At 35.9% G+C, this 24,931-nt stretch overlaps 1 protein-coding gene across 2 annotated transcripts; it reads left to right on the plus strand.

Annotated features, from left to right (window-relative positions):
- The first annotated feature begins 2,673 nt into the window (after positions 1-2,673).
- LOC117931114 (polyribonucleotide nucleotidyltransferase 2, mitochondrial) lies at positions 2,674-24,557 on the plus strand. 2 transcript variants are annotated; one of them, XM_034851988.1, is made up of 16 exons: positions 2,674-3,100; positions 5,694-5,849; positions 5,950-6,120; positions 8,064-8,189; positions 8,265-8,426; positions 8,565-8,684; positions 13,878-14,015; positions 14,097-14,259; positions 14,666-14,791; positions 15,204-15,334; positions 15,751-15,970; positions 16,082-16,165; positions 16,941-17,020; positions 20,992-21,135; positions 22,369-23,097; positions 23,905-24,557. In XM_034851988.1, exons 1-16 carry the CDS (start codon positions 2,765-2,767, stop codon positions 24,010-24,012), a joined length of 2,994 nt encoding a protein of 997 aa, XP_034707879.1. In that variant the 5' UTR covers positions 2,674-2,764; the 3' UTR covers positions 24,013-24,557. The 2 variants fall into 2 exon arrangements, with proteins under 2 accessions (XP_034707879.1, XP_034707880.1); XM_034851989.1 differs by having other exon boundaries at positions 2,911-3,104.
- The last annotated feature ends 374 nt before the right edge of the window (positions 24,558-24,931 follow it).

Below are 24,931 nucleotides of genomic sequence, written 5' to 3' on the forward strand. Positions count from 1 at the left end.
GGAACTATCATGCATATATGAGAATCAAAACATACATAGAAAATTACCAAAGTGGATGTGGATGCGTACCTGGGCAGCAATCCGCTATGCGCTATCAAGAAAGAGGGTTAGTTCACAATTAAAGAATAATCTCATGTATGTCATAGAGCAGAATAAATCAATCATGTATGATAATCAAAGCAAACAATCAGTCAATTAATCGATCAATCACATATGTGGGGCCCCCACCAAAGCCCGATTTATTTTGCATGAATTAATATCACAAATTCAATTATTTTGGAATTATGAAAATTGTCTCCATGCTTATTAAAAATTAAGATAAACATAAAATCATTTGAAAATAAAAGAAAATTTGTGAATTAAAAATATTTGAAAAAGTGGAGTGGAATTAAAACCGTTCGAGAGAAAACTAGATTTTTGAAATTTATTTGAAAATTGGAGTTTGTGAATTAAGTTTAAGAATTGGAATTTAGAAATTAAATTTAAAAGAAATTGGAATGTTGAAAATTATTTGAGAGTTTGGAACTATGAAAATTAAATTTAAAATATTGGAGTTTTTTTAAAAAATTATCTTAAGACTAAAATTTTGAAAATAAAAATTTTGGCATCAAAGTTAAAGAAAACTAAGAAAATAATAACTAAAAAAAATGGGAATGGCTTAGCATGGGCATACGTGTACATGCATGTCTTTTAAGGAATAAACAAATAAAAATAACATTTCCATGTGGCAGTACACCAAAGAAACACCACAAACCTATTTCCCATATTACAAAAATGCCATACAAACCCCCACAAGCCCACTTTCCAATGCACTTTCAGTGTATCAATCACAATTTAAACTTGATTTTCTTATTCTTTTTAATGCCGAAACCCACTCTTCCCATTTTATATTCATTGCATTGTTTCAAAATCAAACAGTCATCACCTGTAGAACCCCAGGTGTGGAATCCAAAACCACGACTTATGTCGAAACACCTATGTACGGGATGGGTAGAAACAGAGAATACAAAGGAGGGAAGCTTTCTTTAAAAAGAAATAAACAAGGATTGGGTACTCAATAAACATGAACATACCCATTTTTATCTGTGGGTTCAAAAATCGGTGAGTAAAATCAGAAAATTAAAGCCCAGTTGGATCGTCCTTGAATGAAAACAGAGAAAAACTACGATAATCAAACCAAGGCAAACTCACAAGCAATGCAAAGTAATCACATGAAAAATAGATAAGAAGAAGTATCATGAGGTAATGAACGATAAACCTAAATAAACTTACCAGGCTACACCTCTCTGAAGCTTACTCTCTCTCATGTTCTCTCAAAGCTCCTCACTGATTTTCTTCCTCAAGCTCTTCTCCCCTTCCGTAACCTTCAGCTTCCTCCTTTTTCTGTCGTTGCTTCCCCCCTATCAGTAAAAAATGTCCTCTCAAAATCTCTCCAACGGCAGCCTTCTAGACACCTCACACAGCTGCCTCTCTAGAAAAATCTCACCTCAAACGTCTCTCTGCTTCACTTCCCTCTCTGTTTCTCTCCTTCCTCCAGATTTTTTTTTCTCTAAAAAAAAAACCTACCTCCCCCTCCCGCTCACTCCAGCTCTCCTTTTCTTCCTTTGGTCACCCACCTCTACTCGTAATCTGCTGCCTCTAAAATCTGCTCTCCCCGGAAAAGCCGCACCTGCCATGCTGTTCCTCCTCTCAGCAGGTATGGCGTCCCTGACCACCAGCATCAGCAGCATGGCGTCTCTTGCAACTGGTCCCACGCATGGCAGGTGCAAAGCTAAATACTCCTTGGCTCTTCAAAGGGGGTCTACAAGAACGATTTGAGAAGTTCAAGCATATAGTATTGTTCAAATTGATGAATGGTAGTTTTTCATTCATACTTTCATTGTTCATGTACAGAGTATATATAGAGGGTAATCACCATTCTAAGAATGGGAAAGAATGATACAAGGAAAGAATGATATAAGGAAATAACAACTAATATCCTAATATCTCAACTTTCCTAATATCTCAATATTCCTAGTATCTCAATATTCCTAATATATCAATATTCATAATATCTCAACTTTCCTAATATCTAAATATTCCTAATATCTCAACACTAAATGATATAATGAAAGCATTCCTAATATCTCAACAAGTATATTCCTGAAAAATAAATTGAGAAAAATATTTTTGTTTTAAAATTTTCAAATAAAATTTTGTTTTTTAAAAACAATGGGATTGAAGAAAGGTTTTTAAAATTATTTTCTAGAATGCTAAGAGTGCATTAGAGAATAATTATAGAAAACATTTCTATAATTTTTAACACGAATGCTAAAAATTTTAAAGTATTCGAAATATTAAAAGCATTTCCTAATTACCAAATAGACTTTAAGTCTTTCCATGACTAATCATAATATTTCAATAAGGATTTAACCCCACCACTAAACATGATCATTGGTCGAGGGGATCAGGTGGATGAGAAGTTAACCCAAACATGCGCTAGTAGGGATTGACCGGGCGGGTAATACCTGCCTCGTTTCGGCCCCTAGATTGAACCCGCCTGCAGGAGAGGCCCAGAGTCAAATTTGGGTCTAATCTAACTTGGGCCAGCCTGCATTCGGCCCAAATAAGTGATGAGAGGAGATCTTATACGGTAAGGTAGGTGACGGGTAGTAATTCTGCACCCCTCCTAAAACCCCTTCAGAGTTCAGTCTATCTGGCGCTAAAACCGCTTAAACCCTAAACCCTCGGCAGCTCTGTCTTTCTCTATTCTGATTCCATTGCCATGGCAGCCATGGCGAGCAGAAGAAACCCTCTCCTCACGTCGCTGCCACTATACCTCACGTGGAGATCCCTCCGGTACCGTACAATTTGCAGTGGCCATCTCGGCTTTGCATCTTCGTCGCCGTCCATTTCCGAACAAATCCCCGTCCCCGGAATGAAAGTTCTAGAAACTTTCAAAGAGGAGTTTGAAATCGGATCGCGCTCGATCACTTTCGAAACCGGCAAGATCGCTCGGTTCGCTAATGGCGCTGTTGTTATGTCCATGGATGAGACCAAAGTCCTCTCCACCGTTGCTTCATCCAAAGGCGACGCAGCTCGTGATTTCTTGCCACTCACCGTATGTAATATTACAATTCATGGAAATTTAATAGACACGTTCATTCCTTAATCTGAATTTTTTTTTTTTTAAGCTGTGGTGTTTGATGTTTTGTTTATTTATTTTTTGATTTTAATGCCTATCCTTACCATTTTCTGGGTGCTCTGCTTGTTTGCAGAGAAAAAAAAAAAATTCCTAGAGAAATTTAGCTGAGGTGGAAATAAAATGCAAATTTTCTCAAGCTTAATTGTAAAATTGTAGGAACTTCTGGGAGTTCGGATACCGCTTGTTGGCGCTGCCAAAGTGGCTGATTTGGGTTTTTCTGGTGGCAAAAAGTGAGCGCATCGACTAAGGTCGTGTTTGAAATGCCGGAATAGAGATGAATTCCATTTCCATTCCTTAATGCTTTTGGATTTTTTTATTTTTAGAATGGAATAGGAATAAAAAGTTCATTAGTACGGGAATCAAATTCCACTCTCACTAAGATTTTGATTCCTCTCTTCTACATGGTATTGTGATTCACCTTCATGTCCATCCTATTTCCATTCCTATTCCCACATACCAAATTCATCATCCAATAGTGCTGAGTCTGCTGCAAGAAGGTAAATAAACTTTACTAGCGGAGAGCCCCAAAGCTTAAAACCAAAAGTAACTTCATTAGATACAAGTTGTCTATCACAAGGCTACAAAAACAAGTACTGGAAATAAAACCCAAAAAGGGAAATGCAGTGAACCAATGGTCGCATTAGCCACCATGATCTAACTTAAAACCCACTCCATAAGATGGGCAACACCCCTGTACTTCGAGTGCAACCAAAACCACACAGTGAATCTCTTTTTATAGATTCTTAAACCCATGGCCCTTTTGTACGCTCCTTTAGTAAATCCAATTTATTTGCCTATCAAAAATCCGGTATACCTTGGTGTGCTGCTTTATTAGAGGCTGTCTATAATATTTGGCGTGCATATTAAAAAAAATTATAAGCCTATCAAGAAATTTTTTTAAAGTAACTTATGATCAAAAAAAAAAAAAAAAAAGAATGTAAGTAACTTCTGTTTCAACCAGAAAAGGTTTTCTTAAAAGAATTCTAGAAGATAAATCTTCTCTAATAAGAATTCAAGACAACTTCCAACCAAATGCCCATAAAGCTAAATTGAATTTTTAGTCTCTGTTTGATTTTTGGAGGAATGAAGAAAGTGGGAAGAAAATGCTTAAACATGCATTTCAGTTTGATCATTCCAGCTGGAACTGATTTCCATGATATATTTATTCACACATAAGTTGCAGTTCCTGCACAAGAAGACACAACATTTGTTATGAAGCTGTCATAGATGATTATTTCAGCAATATTTTACATATTTACTTTAATTATATGTTCTGATTCATGGGTATTTGTATTTTGTGGAGCTTTTCCAACTTTTGCATGCATCAGAAGGTTGATATTTCCCATTTATTTCTGAGTGTTTTCTGAGAACCATGAACACATTGTTGTTGTTGATTGTGAAGTATGGGAAGGTTTTGATATTGTTTAGATTAGGTTAATAATCTAAGAAAAGTTTTAAACTTGACATTCAGTCATATCATGCGTAATCTGGATAAGAGATTGATTTGTAAAATTATACTTCTGTTGTAAAAGAAAATCATATCAAGGGAAGAGCAATTGAAGTTGGAAACTAGACCAAGAAGTCTCTACAGTCGGACTTTTTGTCCTGGTCAGGAAATACTTAATGTCATGTATCCTTGTTAAAGATTAAACTTCTTTCCTAACTTCATGAGAATTGCCCCTTGAAACACATACTTGCAACTCTTGTCAAAACTATTTCTTTTTTATCAAATAAGGCGAAATAGGTTGGTGCCCCTTTTTCATCCATTTGACAGTATGGTACTTGCAAATAGGGGGGTTGTCAAGATTATAACCTGCACATGGATATTAGGAAATCAGATTGTATTTTGATATCGTTAATTTGTCAAGATTATAGTTTTTATTTGTGAAATGATACTGAAGCGTACAGGTGGAGGGGAACATTTACATTATATATATCAGCTTAAGAAAAGCTTGGACTTAACTCCCAGAAGTTGTTCTGGCAGCTTTCAGTGGATGTCATCATGGAGGACATATGATGTTAGGAGATTTAGTGGTCAGAAGTCATGCGATCTTCAAGTTCTTGGCTTTCTAGAAATCCTAGAAGAATTGGGAGGAGGGGCATCTCCTAGTAAGCTAGTTAGTGGTCAAAATAAAATCAAATAGATCAAGAAAGAGATTCTTATCCTAAAAAGAAAGGAAAGAAAGTTGACAAAAGGATATCAAATGAGTACCAAGTTGTCTCTGCTGAAAAACTTACCATTTAATCTCCACTTTTGGTGAATGCCTCATAATTTTTGATAGAAGAGTGCAGAAGAAGAAAAATCTGCTGCTCATACTAAGTCAGCCTTTTCCTTTGATGATATTACCATTTTACTTAGGTTTATGGTTTTGGAAAAGTTAGCTAATTAGATAACATTCCTCTCTTGTTTGCCTTTATTGTGTTTTAAAAAGGCAGTGTGCCTTTTATTGAATAGTATATATGCTCATGGGTTGTTCTGTTGTTCTAAAGAGCTTTTGCTTCTTATAAGGTTGACTATCAAGAGAAGCAATTTGCACAAGGCGTGATTCCAACCACATTCATGCGGAGGGAAGGTGCTCCAAGAGAGAGGGAACTTTTATGTGGCCGTCTTATTGATCGACCAATAAGACCACTGTTTCCTGCTGGCTTTTATCACGAGGTTCAGGTAAATTGTTAATGTTTGGGTTGTTTCCTACTTCTTGATGAATTTCTTTTGGTGACTCTTCTGCTCTTACTATTGATTGATCCATATTGTGCATTAATAGGTAATGGCAAGTGTTCTTTCTTCTGATGGGAAACAAGATCCAGATGTAATGGCAGCTAACGCAACATCTGCTGCTCTAATGTTATCAGATATTCCTTGGGGCGGCCCCATTGGAGTTATACGTATAGGGAGGATTTGCGGGCAGTTTATTGTTAACCCTAGCATGGATGAGGTATTGCAGTTATATTAAATTTAGTTTGCCCAGTGATGGCAGTTCTTAATTTTCTTGTTCATAATCATCAATTATCTCATGTTCCTAGGGTCATTTCAGTTATTTCATATTAAATTATATTTTCTTCCATGCTTGGTAGTTGTCACACCCACAAAAACCCCCTGCATATTATTTTTCATGTGAATGTTTGGCACTAAGTCTCTATGTAGTTGGCCCTCAATCAAATTAGTAGGCAACAATAGAGAAAGAAAACTCATTACAGTTGTTTTTTTTTGTTTTTTTGATAAGCACACAAATAATCTTATAAATAGGGAAAAGAAGGTAATGCAGAAGGGAAATGCTAAGGCGCACTGATGTACAAGAAGGTGATACAAAAGGGAAAGGGTAAGGTGCACCAATGTACATGGGGAGTATACAAAAGAACGCAATGCAATTATAGGAAGGCAACTCCTAAATATTTAGTATACAAGAACACAAAATTGTTTTTTAAGTGTTCCAACACTTAGCCTACATAGAGAACATCCTCTTGCAGTAGCTTAAATATACACTGTTGGTACACACTCTCAAACATGCATTTGCCCATTTGAATTTAAATAAGTTAGTTGTGGGAATTGGGGTAGCGTCAAGCTACACCATGTCATGGCATTGTGCCTTATCAAACACCCAAAATTTGAACCTTCAATTTTCAGCAGTTGTCATGCCACTCATGTTGTCACCATGTGTTGTCTGTGGCCTGTGCTAAGTGCTATACATGTAGGATGTCTGTGGGCTGCAGTCCTGCACACCACATGATGAATTCAGCTTGTTGCGCTGCCAACCCTTATGTCTCCTACACAGTTGATTTGCATTGATCACTCTCAAACACCTCATTCTTCACTTGGCATGTTACCCTCATGCCATAAGCCATGTGTGAGGGTTCAAGGTGCTACCCACTGGCCTAGTGCAGAACGGTGCCATCAGGGGGCTACTAATAGCCTTGTATATGCTTCCTTCAGATCTAGTCATTTGATAGAGTTCTTGATTTTTCAGCAACATCTTGATGTCTTGATTTTTCTTTTGTTTGTTTTAAGAAAAGCTTATTTGCTTTGCATTTTAGCACGAAAAACTAAAATAATTGACAGCAACTTCTGTAGGGTCTGAAAATGAAAATCAGGAGAATGGGTGTTTTATTGATTGTACAGAGGCTTAATTTCTTTTCCACCTTTGTCATATTTGTTGCAAGTCCCTCTGAGTTTGTGACTATTGTGAGAAGTGGAATTGAAAGATCATGCATTTTCAAGAACACTGTATTTTGTAGCAAAAACACTTGTGGTTGTATTTTTATTACTAAAATTTAGTATCATCAGATTTGTGAAATTACAAAAGTTTGGAATAATGATTCCAGTTCAACTTAGGATTTGCAGTGTTATTTTTTTTAGATTTTAAAGTTTGGACACAGTACATCAGAGATGGTCAGGTCGGAGTGGCTTGCCCGAGCTGATAGGTTGCTCGGCTTATTAAGCTTCTTATTGGACTGCTTCTTTACAGAGAATTATTTATCCTCGGAATGTATTGTTTTGTGAACCTGGACTCCAGAATGTATTGTTTTGTGAACCTGGACTTCAGAATGTATTGTTTTGATCACTTGAACCTCTGAGTTCTCAATGAATTGTTTTGCATGTTTAGGTTCTCTTTACTTTGATTGCTCACTGTAGCAGTGTTTATAGAATATGTGCTGATTTTAGCATTGCATTGCTTTAATATTAGCTTTATAGGAATTCAAGATTATGATAATGCCAGCATGAATTAGCTTAACCTAACTTGGAGTTGTTCCTATTGCTTCAATATCCTAATGCACTGCACATACACCATCATACTAGTACAAAATCTCACATCTAGGATCATACAACTAGCAATTTTTCGCATATTCTGATTGTTTGGTATGCATATTGGACATGTTGCAGCTTAGTTTAAGTGATCTCAACTTGGTGTATGCCTGCACAAGGGATAAAACTTTGATGATAGATGTGCAAGCCCGTGAGATTTCTGAGAAAGATCTAGAAGCTGCGCTAAGGCTGGCTCACCCTGAGGTGAGTAATAAATGGCATTTTCCACATGTCTCTAATAAATGAATTTTTCTAAGATGCTTGACTTTATTTGTTTAGGCAGTTAGATATCTTGAACCACAAATCAGATTGGCAGCTAGGGCTGGTAAAAGTAAAAAGGAATATACGTTGTCTATGGTGTCAGATATAACATTTGAGAAAGTCAGGAACTTGGCAGAAGCGCCTATTGAAGCTGTTTTCACGGATCATACATATGGCAAGGTGCTTGGCATCCCTACTTGTGCAATAAATAATTGTTATTTAATTAATTTTGAGGAATCTTCCCCTTATGTTGCTTGGTGACATTTCCTCTCCAACATCTCTATTAGATGATTTATTGTTGTCCTATCACATGCACAGTTCGAACGTGGTGAAGCTTTAGATCTAATCACTCAAGATGTAAAACGAGCCCTCGAAGAAGAATGTGATGAAGAAAGCTTAAAAGTTCTACCAAAAGTGGTTGACACAGTGAGGAAAGAGGTAAGCTGTGCCACCAGAGATTTACACCAAGATCCTGTGGCTTCTTTTTGCTTAAGTTTTGTTGATTGAAAATGTAATTTTAACAGAAATAACAGTTGATTAATATGAATTTAAAAAAACAAGGATGAGCTTTATTTTCTTGAAAACTTTTCTATTAGCACATCTAGTTCTTGCAATTGTTATTGAAGTACATGTTTCTCTATCTTTTTCTTGTTTATGAAAGTTACAAATATAGCTCAGCATATTTATGTTTGTGGGGTGGTATTTTTTATTATTTCTTGAGTAACCTATAAATTTTGTTAACTTGTGGGATATTATTGGATGATATAACCTTACTAGCAACAAGGATGAAAATTTTTTAGCTAAAGTTTTAATTCCAAAAAAAAGGAGGCTGAAGACTTAAAAGACTATAAACCAATTAGTTTAGTGGGAAGTTTGTATAAACTTCTAGCTAAAGTTTTTAAAAATAGGTTGAAGGAAGTGATAGCAAAAGTGTTGTCCGATTCCTAGAATGATTTTTTGCAAGGTAGGCAAATCCTAGACACTACCCTAATTGCAAATGAGGCTATAGATTCAAGATTGAGGAGCCAAAAGGGGGGAGTGGTTTGTAAGTTGTACATTGAGAAAGCCTATGACCATGTGAACTAGAACTTTCTTTTGGTAGTGTTGCATAAAATGGGTCTTGGGTGGAGGTGGGTTGATTGGATCCGATTCTATGTTTCAACAATTAGGTTTTCGGTCTTAGTTAGTGGTTCACCTTCTGTTTTCTTTCAGAGCTCAAGGTGATTGAGGCAAGGTGATTCTCTATCACCTTATCTGTTTGTGCTATGATAGAGGCCCTTGGTATTCTTTTGAGAAAGCTAGGGGAGGACACTTCATTTTAGGCTTCAAGTTAGGAGGCAGAAGAAGAGAGGGAGTGGAGCTTTCTTATTTTCTATTTGCAAATGATACCCTGCTATTTTGTGAGCCTTGCTCATACCAATTGATTTACTTGAGTTGAGTTTGAAGCTCCTTCAAGATTGAAAATTAATTTGGATAAAAGCAAATTGATTCTTGTGGGGGAGGTTCCTAATGTTGAGGAGCTTGCCTTATGGTTGGGTTGCAAAGTGGGGAAGCTTCCAACTACTTATTTAGGCTTGCCTTTGGGTGCTCCATTCAAGTCCCCATCTGCGTGGGATGTGGTTGAAGAGAGGTTCCATAAAAGGTTAGTTCTTTGGAAAAAACAATAACTCTCAAAGGATGGATGACTCACTTTGCTTAAAAGTATTCTTTGGAGCTTGCTTATCTATTTTATGCCTCTTTTTGTCATTTCTAAAGCAGTGGCTTTAAGATTGGCAAAAGTTAAATAGGACTTCTTGTGGGGGGAAGGAGACCTTAAGGAAAGACCTCATCTAGTCAAGTGGTCTTCCATTTGCAAAGATTAGAATTTGGGAAAGCTAGGTATTAGGGCCTTGTCCTCTCTTAATAAATCCTTGTTTGGAAAATGGTGTTGGAGATTTGCTTTGAAAAGGGAGTTCCTTTGGAGACGGATTATAGTGGGAAAGTTTGGGGAAGAACTTGGAGGATGGTGCTCTCTTGTAAGGAGGGAGGGTTATGGTGTTGGCTTGTGGAAGGTGATAAGAAGAGGTTGGGAAGCCTTTAAGGCTAGAACAGGTTTTATGGTTGGCAATGGAAGAAAAACAAAATTTTGGCATGATGTTTGGTGTAAGGATGCTCTTTTAAAGGACTTTTTTCCTTCTTTTTTCTTTTTAGCTTCTAATAAGGAGGCTTGTGTGGTGAACGCTCGAGGTCATTAGCGGGCAGGTTGTGTGAAACCTGGGTTTCACAAGATAGTTTCAATAGTGGGGGCTACACAACATTGAGGAGTTACTTAGGAGTTTTAAATGTTTAAGAAGTGTAGTGAGGATAAAGATAAGCTGATTTGGACGGTTAGTAAGAGAGAGACCTTCTCGGTGAAATCTTTCTACTTTTCCTTAAGAGTTGGATGGAGGAGTTTCTTTTCCCTCAAAGGTAGTGTGGGGGTCTTGGGCACCTTTAAAAATGAGTAATTTTTTTCTTGGGAGGCTGTTTAGGAAAGGTTCTTGACCTTAGATCAACTTAAGAGAAGAGGTTGGGTGCAAGGTTTGAAATGTTGGGATATATCAGAGATATATGACCGATATTTCGGATATCGGAGGGCTTTGACATGACAACTAAGACAGATATATCACTCATTTGATTTTTTGGAATTTTCTCTCATTTTTCGCAAAATACTGAAATTATATCGATTTTTCGATGATATCGACGATTTTTTCGGTGCCACATCAGCACCTTTCAATGGGTTCATCCAAAAATTGCAATCGTTTGTGCATTGGGCCAAGAGAAACTCAACCCAGTAAGCCTAACTAGCCCACAATATCAGCCATGCTGTTATAGGGGCACCAACCTTTAAATAAAGCTTGGCTGTGTTTCAGATTGTCGATGTGGGCAACTATACTTTACATTAAAACTTAATTGCACACAGGAGCAAGGCTCAAACCAATGACCTCACATTTGTGAAGAATGTCCTGTCTCATTACACCATATATTCATTTGTGCTAAATATGAGTATCAATTTATATATATATATATATATATATATATATATATATATATTATAATATCTTTTACAAATATAAATAAATTTTATATTTTATATTATAATTAATTAAAATAAAATTATTATAAATAAGTTGATTTTAATTATCTTATCATGTATTTTATATACAAACTAAATATAAAACAAGTATAAATTTATAAACAAAATTATTAATATTTTTGGAATAAAAAACTTGTCTAAATATTATTATCAACTTCTTCAATAAAAAATTCAATACTTGTATTATTGTATATTTTATCATTTGTTAGAAGTTTTTTTCTAATATTTTTATGAGTTTTGATCAATTTTCGGCTTACCAATATTTTATGTCAAAATATCCACTGATATTTTATGATATATCTCAATATATCCATAAAATCGAGTTACCTATATATCCGTCAAAATTGATATTTTCATCCTGATTTAGGTGTTAACTAACCATTTCTGTTTGTGTTTGAGTTTAGAAGAATCAACTAATCATAGGCTAATCCATTGTGGAAAGGCAAGGGGTCTTTCACATTTATTGTTTTCTCTCTGGCTTTTCTTAGATCCTCACCCTTTTTAAAAGGCTTGCTAAAGGGATGGCATGGGAGTGTTGTTAGTAAAAAATAGAAAAAATATTTGGAAGACAACCCCTCTTTACTTGTTTTGGATTCTGTGGCAAGAGAGCAATTGCAAATACTTTGATGGAATTCATCACTCAAATCAAACACTAAAGGACTCCTTTATTTTGTATCTTTTTCCATTGGATTCGCCAACATATTGAAGATGGTCTTGTTTCCTTGTTTGATTTTATTGATTGGTTGAGTGTAAATGAGAGAGTGTTTGCTGCTTGTTTGAGGTGTTTCTCCTTTTGTTTTGGCATCCTTTGTATACCTCTGTGTACTTGGGGTGTGCCCCCTACTCTATGATTGTCGTTTTTTTATATATTCTTGTTTGTCTATCAAAAAGGATGAAAAAATTGATATTGCCTATATTTCCATTGAAATATCCATAATTTGGGAGTGTGTTGTTACAAGGAGATGGGGGTAAAAACTACAAATTGCCCTCAAAATGTCACTAATATATCACCAAAGTTTGCTTAAACTATCAACATTGCTGATACGAGGAAAATTTAATGGTGCATGTGTCCAAATATCGCTGATATTTCCCAATATTTTGGCAATAGTTCAGAAAAATATCAACATGACTGTCGGAGCCTCCCGTTTATTGTTTCTAATAATTACTTTGGGCCTCCAATGACTAGTTGGACTCCAATTCCTATGGATAAGCTGCCTCCATTATTTTTCTCTTATTTAATCCCCATCTCTTAGTTTTATCTCATTTGGCTTCCCTCTCTGTTTTTCCTCTTTGCCTTTCTCTCACTCCTATCTGGGTTGTGCTACTCGAGTTTAAACCTTTACTAATTAAAGATTCACTAATTAATTATGTTAAGTTACTAACTTTTAATATCAATGGATTGATTATGAGTTTAAAAGAAAATGTTTGTTTTGTCAGTTTACTTATTCAATGTTAATTTCATAGTAGTTTAGTTAACATGATTTTTTTTTTCTAAGATGTAGCATTCTTTTTAAGTTGTAGCTTATTTAATATGCAATTTGAATATGGTTGAATCTGAATGTAAGCAATTAGTTTATAAATTATGTAGTTTAATTTCTAAACATAATTTATGTGCATCTATAAGTTTTATTTAGAATATTAGTCAGTAGTTACATAATTTAGTTTCGAATTGCAATTTAATGTTTAATGTATTCACTTTTGAAGTCATTAATTTTGTCATATGCATCTTACTTTATTAAAAAAACTAGTTTGATTTGTCCATTTTTGATTGTTTTATCATTCTTCAAAGTTGTATTCAAAATTTTCATGTTTTGCAGTCAATTTATTTGATTTCTTTTATTTTTAACTTGATAAGCAAGGATAAATATATATAATATATTTAACAAGTGCCAAAAAACAACATACCGATATATTATAATTATATATAATATCAATATCAATATTGATATTGATATATACTGTGGACCAAAATCCTATAAGTTTAAGCTTTTGGGAAAATTGGTAGTTTAAAAATGGTAATAGAGTCTTGTTTGGTGGGAGGCCATGTGTTCGAGCCTCACCTCATATTTATTTCCATAATTTGTGTAAGCCCAAAAGAGGCTAATTGTTGTTGTTTGCCTAGAAGCTTGTCTATCTCTTTACATGTGGGGTATAAGGCTGCATGTGAGGAAGAGAGGGTTAGAGTGCATGATATAGATTGTGGACCCAAGTCCAAAAAGCTTGCACTTTTAGGAAAATTGGTTGTTCAACAATATTGGTATTTCCATTGATATTTCCATGAAGTCAACATCAATATTTTCGTCAATATCAATAGTTCCATCCTTAACTAGTGATGATATGATAATTTGAATTTGGCATTTGGGAAGTAGATTTTGGAGGAATGCATCTGGAGTTGGCAATAGGATGCTCTTTGAGGGATTATTGACTTTTAATTATATTTCTCTCTGTCTTCTACATTTTGTTTATCTTGGGTCTCACATCTAAGTTGGAAAATCTAAGTTCTGTGAGAATATCAGGTTGTCCGCAGAAGGATTATTGCAGAAGGACTTAGAGTTGATGGAAGGCATCTCAATGAAGTTAGGCCTTTGTATTGTGAATCTGGCAATTTACCTATATTGCATGGATCATCACTCTTTTCACGTGGAGATACACAGGTATCGTGCTAGGTTTTTTACTTATGCTCTGGGTGAATTAGATAACTAATTGTACTAGAGACATTGAAAAATTGTGTGAAGGTCCTTTGTACTGTGACACTTGGGGCACCTGGTGATGCTCAACGACTGGATTCTCTGGTCGGTCCTCCAACAAAGCGCTTCATGCTTCACTATAGTTTCCCCCCGTTCTCAATTAATGAAGTTGGTAAACGAGTTGGCTTGAACAGACGTGAAGTTGGGCATGGTAAACTAATCCCTCTTCCAGTGTCATTATGTCATGTTAATGAACTTATCTTTTGTTTTCTTATTGCGGTATTTGATATTAAATTCTATAGGATCCACAGCAGCTTACTTATATGAAGAGTTTATAAGTGAAATCATGAGAATATATTAATCCAAATAGATATTTGCAATTTTGAATTTTCCAAAAGCTGTACTTTGTATTTGCTATCAATTTCTGGAAAATGATTGTGTGAAAATGCTTCGAATGTAATAAATTTTTTATCATGTGGAGAATGCATCGTTTTTTACCTTTTTGTTTCTATTCAACTTAATAAATATATAATTGTCTATACAATACTTCATTTATTAACTAAATTAAAGAATTTTATAATGCATTAATTCATGCTTGGTTGCTTTACTGTTTGCAGGCACCCTTGCAGAGAAAGCTCTGCTTGCAGTGTTGCCTCCTGAAGAAGAGTTTCCTTACACAGTCCGTATCAATTCTGAGGTTATGGCTTCTGATGGTTCCACATCAATGGCAACTGTCTGTGGAGGTATCCCTTTCAACCTACTGCTATAATGGCTCCCATAAGGAATCAGCTGTGCCCTAATTTTGATGCCAAGTGTGTCTTTCGTCCTGTTTGAACTCCCACCATCATTTGTCTACTATTTTTCTAATTCTTGGTATGTTTTTGAGAAGGGATTTTTGTTCTCTTGTATTTTTCTGGTGGTTGGAATTGTTTTTACCAGTAGATATGTGCACAAAGAATTTACTAGTGGCCACTCGTTTGTGTTAAAATTTCTTGATGGATTGGGGTTCATGTAATGCATATGAATGCACATAACTTCCTCTTGGCCTGTGTTTCAATGTTAGTCATGCTTGAGATGGTGTTTCTATCTGATTACACATTAGGAGTTTTCTATACTGCATACTAACTTCTTGTCTTGGGGTGTGTTGTTGGTTAGGTAGCATGGCTTTAATGGATGCTGGCATTCCACTAAGGGAACATGTAGCAGGCATTTCTGTGGGTCTTGTTACTGAAGTTGACCCTTCAACTAACACAATTAAGGATTATCGCATACTAACTGATATATTGGTGAGATTTCTACTTGACTTGTTAAAATTATTTCCTTCTGCCTTATGGTTGTGGGAATTTTATTTTTTATTCATTTACCGTATTTTCCTATTCCTATAGTGTGTGTGGGAGTGCGGGCAGGTGGCCATGTGTGTGTGTGTCCATATTGATTTAAATTTGCCTAACCTTTGTTCAGAAAGAAATATTTTATATTTTTGGGGGGTGTTCATTTAGTATTTAGGTTTTGTAAATTTGTTTTTGAATCTTCTAAACCTTTGTTCAGAAGGAAATATTTTACATTTTTGGGGGGCATTCATTTAGTATTTAGGTTTTGTAACTTTATTTTTGAATCTTTTAGCTTCCAGAAACCTTGCTGTTTTAGCTTTTCACTACTGCTGTGGTGGATATAAGAGAGTGCTGAAATTTAATTTATCTAGGGCCTGGAAGATCATCTGGGGGACATGGATTTTAAAATTGCCGGAACACGAAAAGGAATAACTGCTATTCAGTTGGATATAAAGCCTGCTGGAATTCCTTTAGATATTATTTGTGAATGTTTAGAGCCTGCACTCAGGGGTCGTCTTCAAATCCTTGATCGCATGGAGCAAGAGATAAATGCACCACGTACTCAACATTACAGGAATTCACCTCGATTAGGTTGAACAATTCTCTTCCATTGCACCTTTTGTTTTCTAGTTGGAATAAACTCTTTACTATTTTGATTATAATATTGTGCTCTAACTTGAAAAATTATGATCTATATTGCAGCCACATTGAAGTTCAGCAATGATTCACTTCGCCGCTTGCTTGGGCCTATGGGTGCTCTAAAGAGAAAAATCGAAGAAGAAACAGGTTTGATTAAACTTGAACATGCCACCAATATTACTAATTCCAAATTATAGTCACAGTTGCATGAAAGAAATAGGCTTTGAGCTGTTGTATAATGATTTAACCCCTTCAAATGATGTAGGCCCTTGCAGTATAAGATGATAATCTTTTTCCAATTTCCTTGAAATGAACCCCTTCAAATCTTCACTCTGTTTGAATGAGAATTCTGTCAATATGCAAGTTCTGGAATTCCTTCAGTAATACCATGCTTTGCCTTTAAAAGTACATTTGCATGACTTCAGGAATTATACTTTCCTGGTTAGGTCTGATGACTTTTGCAACTTCCTTTTAAGAGCTAACGTGGCTCCTTTCTATCATTGTTTTTGTTGCTGGTTGCCTGAATCTTTTATCATTGGTTTTGATAAGGTAATTTCATGTTTATTTCTGATGGATGATTTTGCCTTTAGGATTTTGCTTAAGCAAGTTTACAGGTAGAGCTGTCATGTCACTTTGACATCCAAGCACTGCCCTAAGATTGGTGTATATATAAAATGTGTAATTTTTAACAAGAACATGCATGAATGTTTCAAATATTCTGGTGCTTATTCAGTGAGTTATAGATTTGAATAGAATAACCTTGTATTTTGATTTTTTATTTGCTCAGTTCTTTAATTGTTGTTGGAGGTTTTAGCTAATTGTGGTTGCTTATGATATAGAAAATTTAAATCTGGCTTAAAATCAGACATTAATAAATGAGTACTGCTCTTATGACATGTGTTATAAACTTTTTGTGATCCAGGTGCACGAATCTCTGTCAGTGATGGAACACTTACTGTCGTTGCTAAGAATCAAAGTGTGATGGATAAAGTACAAGAAAAGGTATTCCTTCCTTTTTGGTGTTATTGTGTCATTGAGTTATATCAAGGCTGCCCGCGGCATAACTTTTGAATAAATTTTGAAGTAATGCAACTTATTTGCACATTGGATATAGAAAAAGCTTATGATAGCATCAATTGGAAATTCCTAATGAAGGTCCTTCAAAAAATGGGCTTTAGGACTAAGTGGGTGGGTTGGATGTGGAGCTGCGTGTCCTTTGCCAAATTCTCAGTTCTTGTTAATGGAGTGCCAGCTGGTTTTTTCCCTAGCACTAAAGGGCTTATACAAGGGGATCCTCTATCCCCTTATCTCTTTGTTATGGGAATGGAAGTGCTGGACGTCCTCATCAGGAGAGCGGTGGAGGGGGGATATCTATCAGGATGCATCATTCGGGGTGGTAGTAGAACTTCTTTGAATATCTCCCACCTATTTTTTGCTGATGATACAATAGTGTTCTGTGAGGCAAGTAAGGAGCAAGTTTCTCATCTAAGCTGGATTCTTCTTTGGTTTGAAGCGGCTTCAGGTCTTCGAATTAATCTAGCCAAAAGTGAAATCATCCTAGTTGGAGAAGTGGAGGAGATTCTTGAGCTGGCAGTTGAGTTAGGGTGCAGGGTGGGATCCTTGCCCTCTCACTACTTGGGTCTCCCTCTAGGGGTTCCTAATAGAGCTTCTTCTATGTGGGATGGAGTGGAAGAGAGAGTTAGGAGGAGACTTGCGCTTTGGAAAAGGCAGTACATTTCCAAAGGGGGGAGGATCACTCTTATAAAAAGCACCTTGGCTAGCATGCCAATATACCAAATGTCTATTTTCCAAATGCCTAAATCTGTTGCTAAAAGAGTGGAGAAAGTTCAAAGAGACTTCCTATGGGGGGGAGGAAACTTGGAGGGGAAAGTTCATCTAGTTAAATGGGATGTGGTATGCACAGAAAAGAACAAGGGTGGGCTAGGCTTAAGGAAAATAGCCATACTGAATAGAGCCTTGCTTGGCAAGTGGATTTGGAGGTTTGCTTGTGAAAAAGATAATCTTTGGAAGCAAGTGATCACTACGAAGTATGGGCAAGAGGATCATGGATGGAGGTCAAAGAAGGCTAGTGGGGCGGTTGGAGTAGGGGCCTGGAAGGAGATTCTGAAAGAATCCGATTGGTGCTGGGAAAATATGGTTTTTCTAGTTAGGAAGGGCGCTCCAAAATCAAATTTTGGAAAGATACTTGGTGCACTGACACACCGTTGTCCCATTGTTTCAATCCCTCTTTGTCCTGGCCGTGCATAGGGACGCAACGATTGAGGAGATGTGGGACCAAAATTCTGGTCAAGGAGACTGGAACCTAGTCTTTTTGAGAGACTTCAATGATTGGGAGCTGGATATGGTTGGGGAGTTGCTCCACACCTTGAGGGGTCGTAGGCCTTCTTTGGAGGAAGATTCAGTTATGTGGAAGCGAGGAAGAAATGGTCTATTCAGGGTCAAGGAAACTTATAGGCTATTGGACAACCCTAATGCCACAACTTTTCCTTCAAGGAGCATATGGGTGGATAGGGTGCCAACTAAAGTTGTTTTTTTTGCTTGGGAGGCGACGTGGAGGAAGGTGCTCACTCTGGACAGGCTCCAGATAAGAGAGGTGCAACTCCTAAATTGTTGCTTTTTGTGTGGTTGTGAAGAAGAGAATGTAAATCATATTCTTTTACACTGTATAGTGACTAGAGCTCTGTGAGATATTATTTTTGGGTTAGTAGATGTTAAATGGGTCTTCCCAGAAACTGTAAAGGAGGTCCTAACTTCCTGGAGGGGCCCATTTATAGGGAAGAAAAAGAAAAAAGTTTGGAAATCCATACCGTTGTGTATTTTTTGGACGATTTGGAAGGAGAGGAATAGGTTAGCTTTTAGGGGGGGTGTGTTGAATATCCAGAAATTAAAGAATTCTTTTGTTTGTAACTTATGGAGCTGGGCCAAAGTGTATTTAGGCGAGAAGTCTCTCTCCCTTATAGGCTTTTTGGAGTGGGTAGCATCCACTTAAGGGGAGGTAGTTTTTTTTTCTGGTCCTTTAGTTTTTTGAGGCTGTAGCCGCCTCGTATACTCCCTGTATGCTTTGTGGCTTTTAGTCTTTTTCTAATGCATATCTTGTTTACTTATAAAAAAAAAATATTTTTTTTTCTGATAGGTAAAAGCAATTGTATTAAAGGCGCCAAAGAAGCACACAAAAGTATACATGATGTATATAGGGCCAAAAAAAGGGAGAGATAAACAAAAAACCACTCCCTCTCCTCACTTACAACCCAATCAATCAATAAAATCAGGAAAAAAAAAATGCTTTGTAAGTTTTCTAGGGCCATGATATATATATCTGAGGAGCAATCTTGTGAATGCTTTGCAGAAAATTAAACTGTGCTTATGTATACCTTCTTGTAGAGAAAATAAAACAAAATCAACAAAAACAAAGATTATAAATTAGAAGTTTTTCAATGTGTGTAGTGCTTGTGAATAATTTTATTAATATTAACTGCTAATCAAAATCATGAGAATATATCAAGCTTAAAAAAATAAAAATAAATCATTATCTATCCAAAAATAAAAAATAAAAAATCATGAGAATATATCAAATTGCATTAGATTTCACTCTGTAGATAAATTCTTAATATTAAACCAGCTATGGAAGCTTCTACTTGGGAAAAAACAACTAGAGAAGTTTTGTTCACCAATATATTTAAATGCAATGTTTCTTTTATCCCCTAATTTGAAGGGACTCAATTGTCATTCTCAAAATGATAAGACTGATAGAAGAGATTAAATTTTTTCTCGTAACATGGAGGAAATAAAATTGAGATTCAGTTGTTGGGTCTATTTTTTACTTGCCATGTGTTTAAGCAGTGTAGACCTTTTACTTTTAACAAAAAATGCACCTGATAAATTTTTAGTTGAATTCTCATGGAGACTAGTCCTGGAAATTTTTATTTCATAAGCCTCATTTATGAAACATGGTTCTTCTATCTCATATGTGTTCTCCAACTAATAGTTTTTTCAACATGAATAATTATGAGTAATGATTTGGAAAAGTCCATACTCATCTTGGATAGACTATTCTCGTGATGATGTACAAGTAGTAAAAGTAACTGGAAATGACTCCCCTTCAAAAACTCTGTTGCATACAATCCAACCATATTTTAGAATGTCATACTGGTTTTTTTTTTCCTTTGATGAGAAACAAACATTTCATTATCATGGATCAAGAAAGTACAAAGAAGGATGAGAAATCCTTCCCCCGAGCACTAGAACTACATAGTTGTGGTCAAAGTGGGAAAAATCGATCTACTCTAGAATGGTACAGTTTTTTAAGTAGATATAAATGAGTGGTTCATTCTCTGAGATTTACTCCTTAAGGAAGCATTTGGGATGTAAGACCTAGGTTAATGCGATTCTGGTTGAGAAGCCCTTTTCTTTGCAACAACAATTTTTTCATGAAATGAATCATACTTCATTTGGCAATATACTGGCTGATAGGCTTCATAGTGTCAGGGTCAGGCATGAATGGATTTTCCTGAGCACTTTGGCTTTGGTATTCAAGTGCATCTCAGTTTACTTGGTTTTCTTCTAATCAATGGTTATGAGCCATTATGTATATTAACTCAAACTGTCTCATTTTACTCTTTGAATTGTGATTTTTTTTTTCCCTTTTTTGGGGAATGTTGGGGGCCAGGGGGTGGGGTTTGGGGTGGCAGGGCAGGCATGGAGGGGTAAGGAACCCTTGGTTTCCTTGCTTGAAACGCTCTTACTGGCTGCCATTTGAAGTTACTATTATCCTTGTTTTATGGCTGAGATAGATCTATGAATGTAGACACGTGATACTTGCACCATGTGCATTAGACATTTCTTAACCTAATGATTTTCATCTTGTCTATGGTTCAGTTACATATGTGCCTGCGATATCTTGATTTCCCTGTTTTGGAGTCAAAGTTCATTGAATTGTTATTTTGTCTCATCAGGTTGATTTTATAGTTGGTCGTGAGATTGAAATTGGAGGTATTTACAAAGGTGTGGTAACTTCAGTAAAAGAATATGGTGCTTTTGTGGAGTTTAATGGTGGCCAGCAAGGCCTCCTTCACATTTCTGAGTTATCTCATGAACCGGTATGTAAGAAGAGTATGGCTTTAAGAGCAGTCCCATTTTATTTTCACTTTTTCTTTTAAGGATTTAATGGTGAAAGGTTATTGTCTGGACTAATTTAGATATTTTCTTGTTTATACTGGATCCAGTTTTATATTGTTTAATCATTGGCACTCCAATTGTTTTCAACATCATGCTAGAGAAGGAGATGCATTTCCTTTCTTTTTTGTCAGTATCATGTGAAACTTCTGTTCCATGCTGGTTTTACATGCTATGATGTTTAACCTGCATAATTCGACCTGTGTCATCAAGGTATTAAATTTCATTTTGGTGAGTCATTTTGACCATCCCTGAGATGCAATAGAAATGATTGAAAGTCATGGAAGACAAATTTGTGAAAAACATTATGCAGATGCCAGTATAAGTCCCAGAAAAGATTAATTGTACATGTCATTGGTCTGTATACCTACATACATGTGAAAACTTTGATTTGGAATTTTGAGATGTGACACTGATGTGAAATGGGTCTCAATAATGCTGATTAAAGAAAAGTAGGTCTTAACAGTCAAACACATTGCTGTTAAAGGGCAATGTGTAAGGATAGCTTAAACTAATAAAGTATTCCAGGTTATGGAACATATTGTTAAAAATATATCAAGACTGTATGTTATGTAAATGTTTTTTTTTTTTTTTTTTGGGGGGAGGGAGGATTTTATTTATTTAATTTTTTTAAATAATAAATAATGGAACAGGTGGATATTAGTTAGTTTATGTTACTGAGTTTCAGTGGAGATGATTGAGACCGGTGGATATTAGTTAGACACCTGATGTTTTAATCAAGGCCCATTCCATGAAATCCCTCCCTTGTAGTCAAAGTAGATATTTGAATTAAGTATATAAAGGAAGTGTCTCATGATATGTTGTGGTGAGTCAGAATCAGGCTTGAATTTCTTCTATCATCTAGATATTCTTATTTCCAGAATTTTGGCCTTCATAAAAATCCTGGAAAATGTTTCTTGCAAAATGAGATTGTTTTGCTTAACGAATACAATGCATGATGGAAACAGTAGCATCAGAAATTACCTCTAAGGTATGATTTATAGTACACTGCTCCCTGTTGGTGACTGTCCCTATTGGACAATTGCTTACACTCTTCACCATGTTTTTTTACCCCAATTTGGATGCCTAAAGAAGTACTCATTGGTATTTACCATTTTGCTTCCTCTTTATGCATCTTGTTTTGGTGCTTCCATCAGGTCGTTCGCGTTTCAGATGTAGTGTCTATTGGCCAGCAGATTTCATTAATGTGCATAGGGCAGGATGTTCGTGGTAACATCAAATTATCACTCAAATCAACTTTACCCCGACCAGGCTCTGACACGAATAATGTGGTTGAAGGATCCATTCCTATTACCAAACAAGCACCTAGTGTGTGGGCATCAATTGGGGATGTTCCTGACAGTGAAGAAAAGCAGAACTCTGACCTGGAAGAGTTGCCAGTTGCCAAAGATGAAACCAGTGAAGGAAGCCTGCCTACTTCTAAATTACCATCATTTCTAATTCGAAGTGCTGCTGAGTGTGATGAGGAGGAAAAATCTGCTGGCTTCAATCAGAGTTCTAGAAATACCTCTAAACCCCGAAGCATTTCGGGTTCCAATGACAAGTTAAAAACATCTCCACCTCAAAATGGTACGTCTGATTCAGCTAAAAATGTTAAAAAGTCAAAGATATCCTCACAAAAGGAGAAAGATATAAACTCCATTTTCACTATCTTAAGTATGGGTGAAGATGGGGATAAACATGGCTCTGCATTCAATGCAAATTCTCAAAATGATTTAAATGATACTAAAGAAGTACCTGAGACTTGCACTAGTGCAAAAAACCTGAAGCTTGGAATGAAGCTCAATGCCAAGGTGTATCAAATTCGTACCCATGGGCTAGTCCTTGATTTGGGTGGTGGAATTCGAGGAATGTATCGGTTTGAGGTATGTTTAACTTGTTCATGATTTGCCAGAAGCATTATCAGTGTCTAGTTTTAATTTGTTATATTGCTAATTAAATATGATTTAATCCTAAGCTGCAATAAATGTTGTTGGGGCTTTATTAATCTTTATTTTATTTTTATTTATTTATTTTGTTGTGGGAGGGGGCCACAGTTTGGGTTGGGGCTGGGTGTGTTTTGGTTGTGGGTGGGAGAACAAGAACTATGTAAAGACTTCAATAATTCTTGCTCGTGTTTGTGCTCTTAATGCTGATGAAGTATGATTTAGTTCCAAGGCTGCAATAAATTTGAATAATCCTTTTGAGGACTGAAACTGTGCACCTATGACCTTGATCCAGCTCTCTTTCTTTCCCTTTTTTCTTGACAATGCAATAACAGAGTAAAAGTTATCTAGCCTTATGCTGTCAAGTTGATTAGATTTTTGTTATATTTAATCCTAATTGAAAACTTGATGATGGTCTATTGTTTTAATTTTAATTCCTAAAGAATTAATCTGCATGAAAATTATGGCAAACCAATTTCACTGTTGTGAGTGACATACCCCCATATTTTATAGAAGCCTTAAGGCTTGGTAACTTTGTTTGCCATAAATGACATTTTGCCCTCTAAGCTCTAAAATACTAGTGCTTTTACTTTATTGAATTAAAACAGCATGTTTATCAAGTACACTATGAATATGCTTATTTTTCTTTCATTTTTTCATTTTTCCTTTGCTGGTCCTGTGGTAGTTACTGTTTGCTATGTGAGAAGGTAACGAATTTAAAATGCTGGTATGTTCTTGTTTTTGCAGGGTGATAATGATAAGAGGGACTTTAAGGTTGGTGATGAGTTGCATGTCATGTGTTCCAGTTTTTCTACAAAGGGGATTCCAGTAATGTCTTTGGTGGAAGATGAGTAGTGTTACATTGCCTATCATTTTCTGAGAATGATGTCCCCTAGGTGGCGACCGGCAACGACATATCAGTGAAAGAAAATCATGTGTCAGCAGAAGAGAACTTGAAACATAAATTTTGCAGAAAATGCACACGGATGAAACTTGGATATCCTTACATTACATAACCAGATGGATAATGTAGCTTGGTTTGAGCAAAAGCTTCTGCCACTCGGTTAAATCTATAGGGTCATCACAAAGGTTGGCTCTGGGACTGAGACTAGTTTCTTTGCTAGGTCAATAACCTAGTGTCATATTTTAGAAATGGGTGGCTCCTGATTTTCCAAAATTTTGGTTAGGTGAATCTTTGATCGGGTCCACATTAATTTTGTTGTAAATCTTGGTATCCATTACATTCTGAGTAATTTTTAGGCATCTGAAGGTTGTCAAAAGGAAGGAAAAACAAATTGCATTGTATGGAAGAACTGTTAGTGAGAATGTTTTATTACATTGATTGATTTCTGAATTAGTCCTGTATCTCTCCCTTTTAACCCTTAGAAGTCCATTTTGAAGTAATTGTATTGCTTATTGCTCTCTCTCTCTCTCTCTCTCCCTCTCTCTCTCTCCCTCCCTCCCTCCCTCCCTCCCTTACAAGCCTTTAGAAAAATTGGTGATTTAATACAATATTATAATTAGTATTAGAGTTATAATTAATTAGAGGTCTCGAGTTTACTACTATGTCATGTGTCTCTTTGTAAAAGCATGTACATTTGATAAGCTATGAGTATGTCTTCAATAAAAGTCCATTTGATAGTGATTTTAGGAGACTAAGAAGCATTTTCTAATATTTGAAAGCATTTTCTTTGCAAAAATACTAACTCGACAATATTTTGAAAATCATTTTCAAAATCCTTGAGTGAAAAATCGTCCGATAGGTGATTTTTTA

Source organism: Vitis riparia, chromosome 14, assembly GCF_004353265.1.
Source record: "Vitis riparia cultivar Riparia Gloire de Montpellier isolate 1030 chromosome 14, EGFV_Vit.rip_1.0, whole genome shotgun sequence".
Lineage (NCBI taxonomy): Eukaryota > Viridiplantae > Streptophyta > Magnoliopsida > Vitales > Vitaceae > Vitis > Vitis riparia.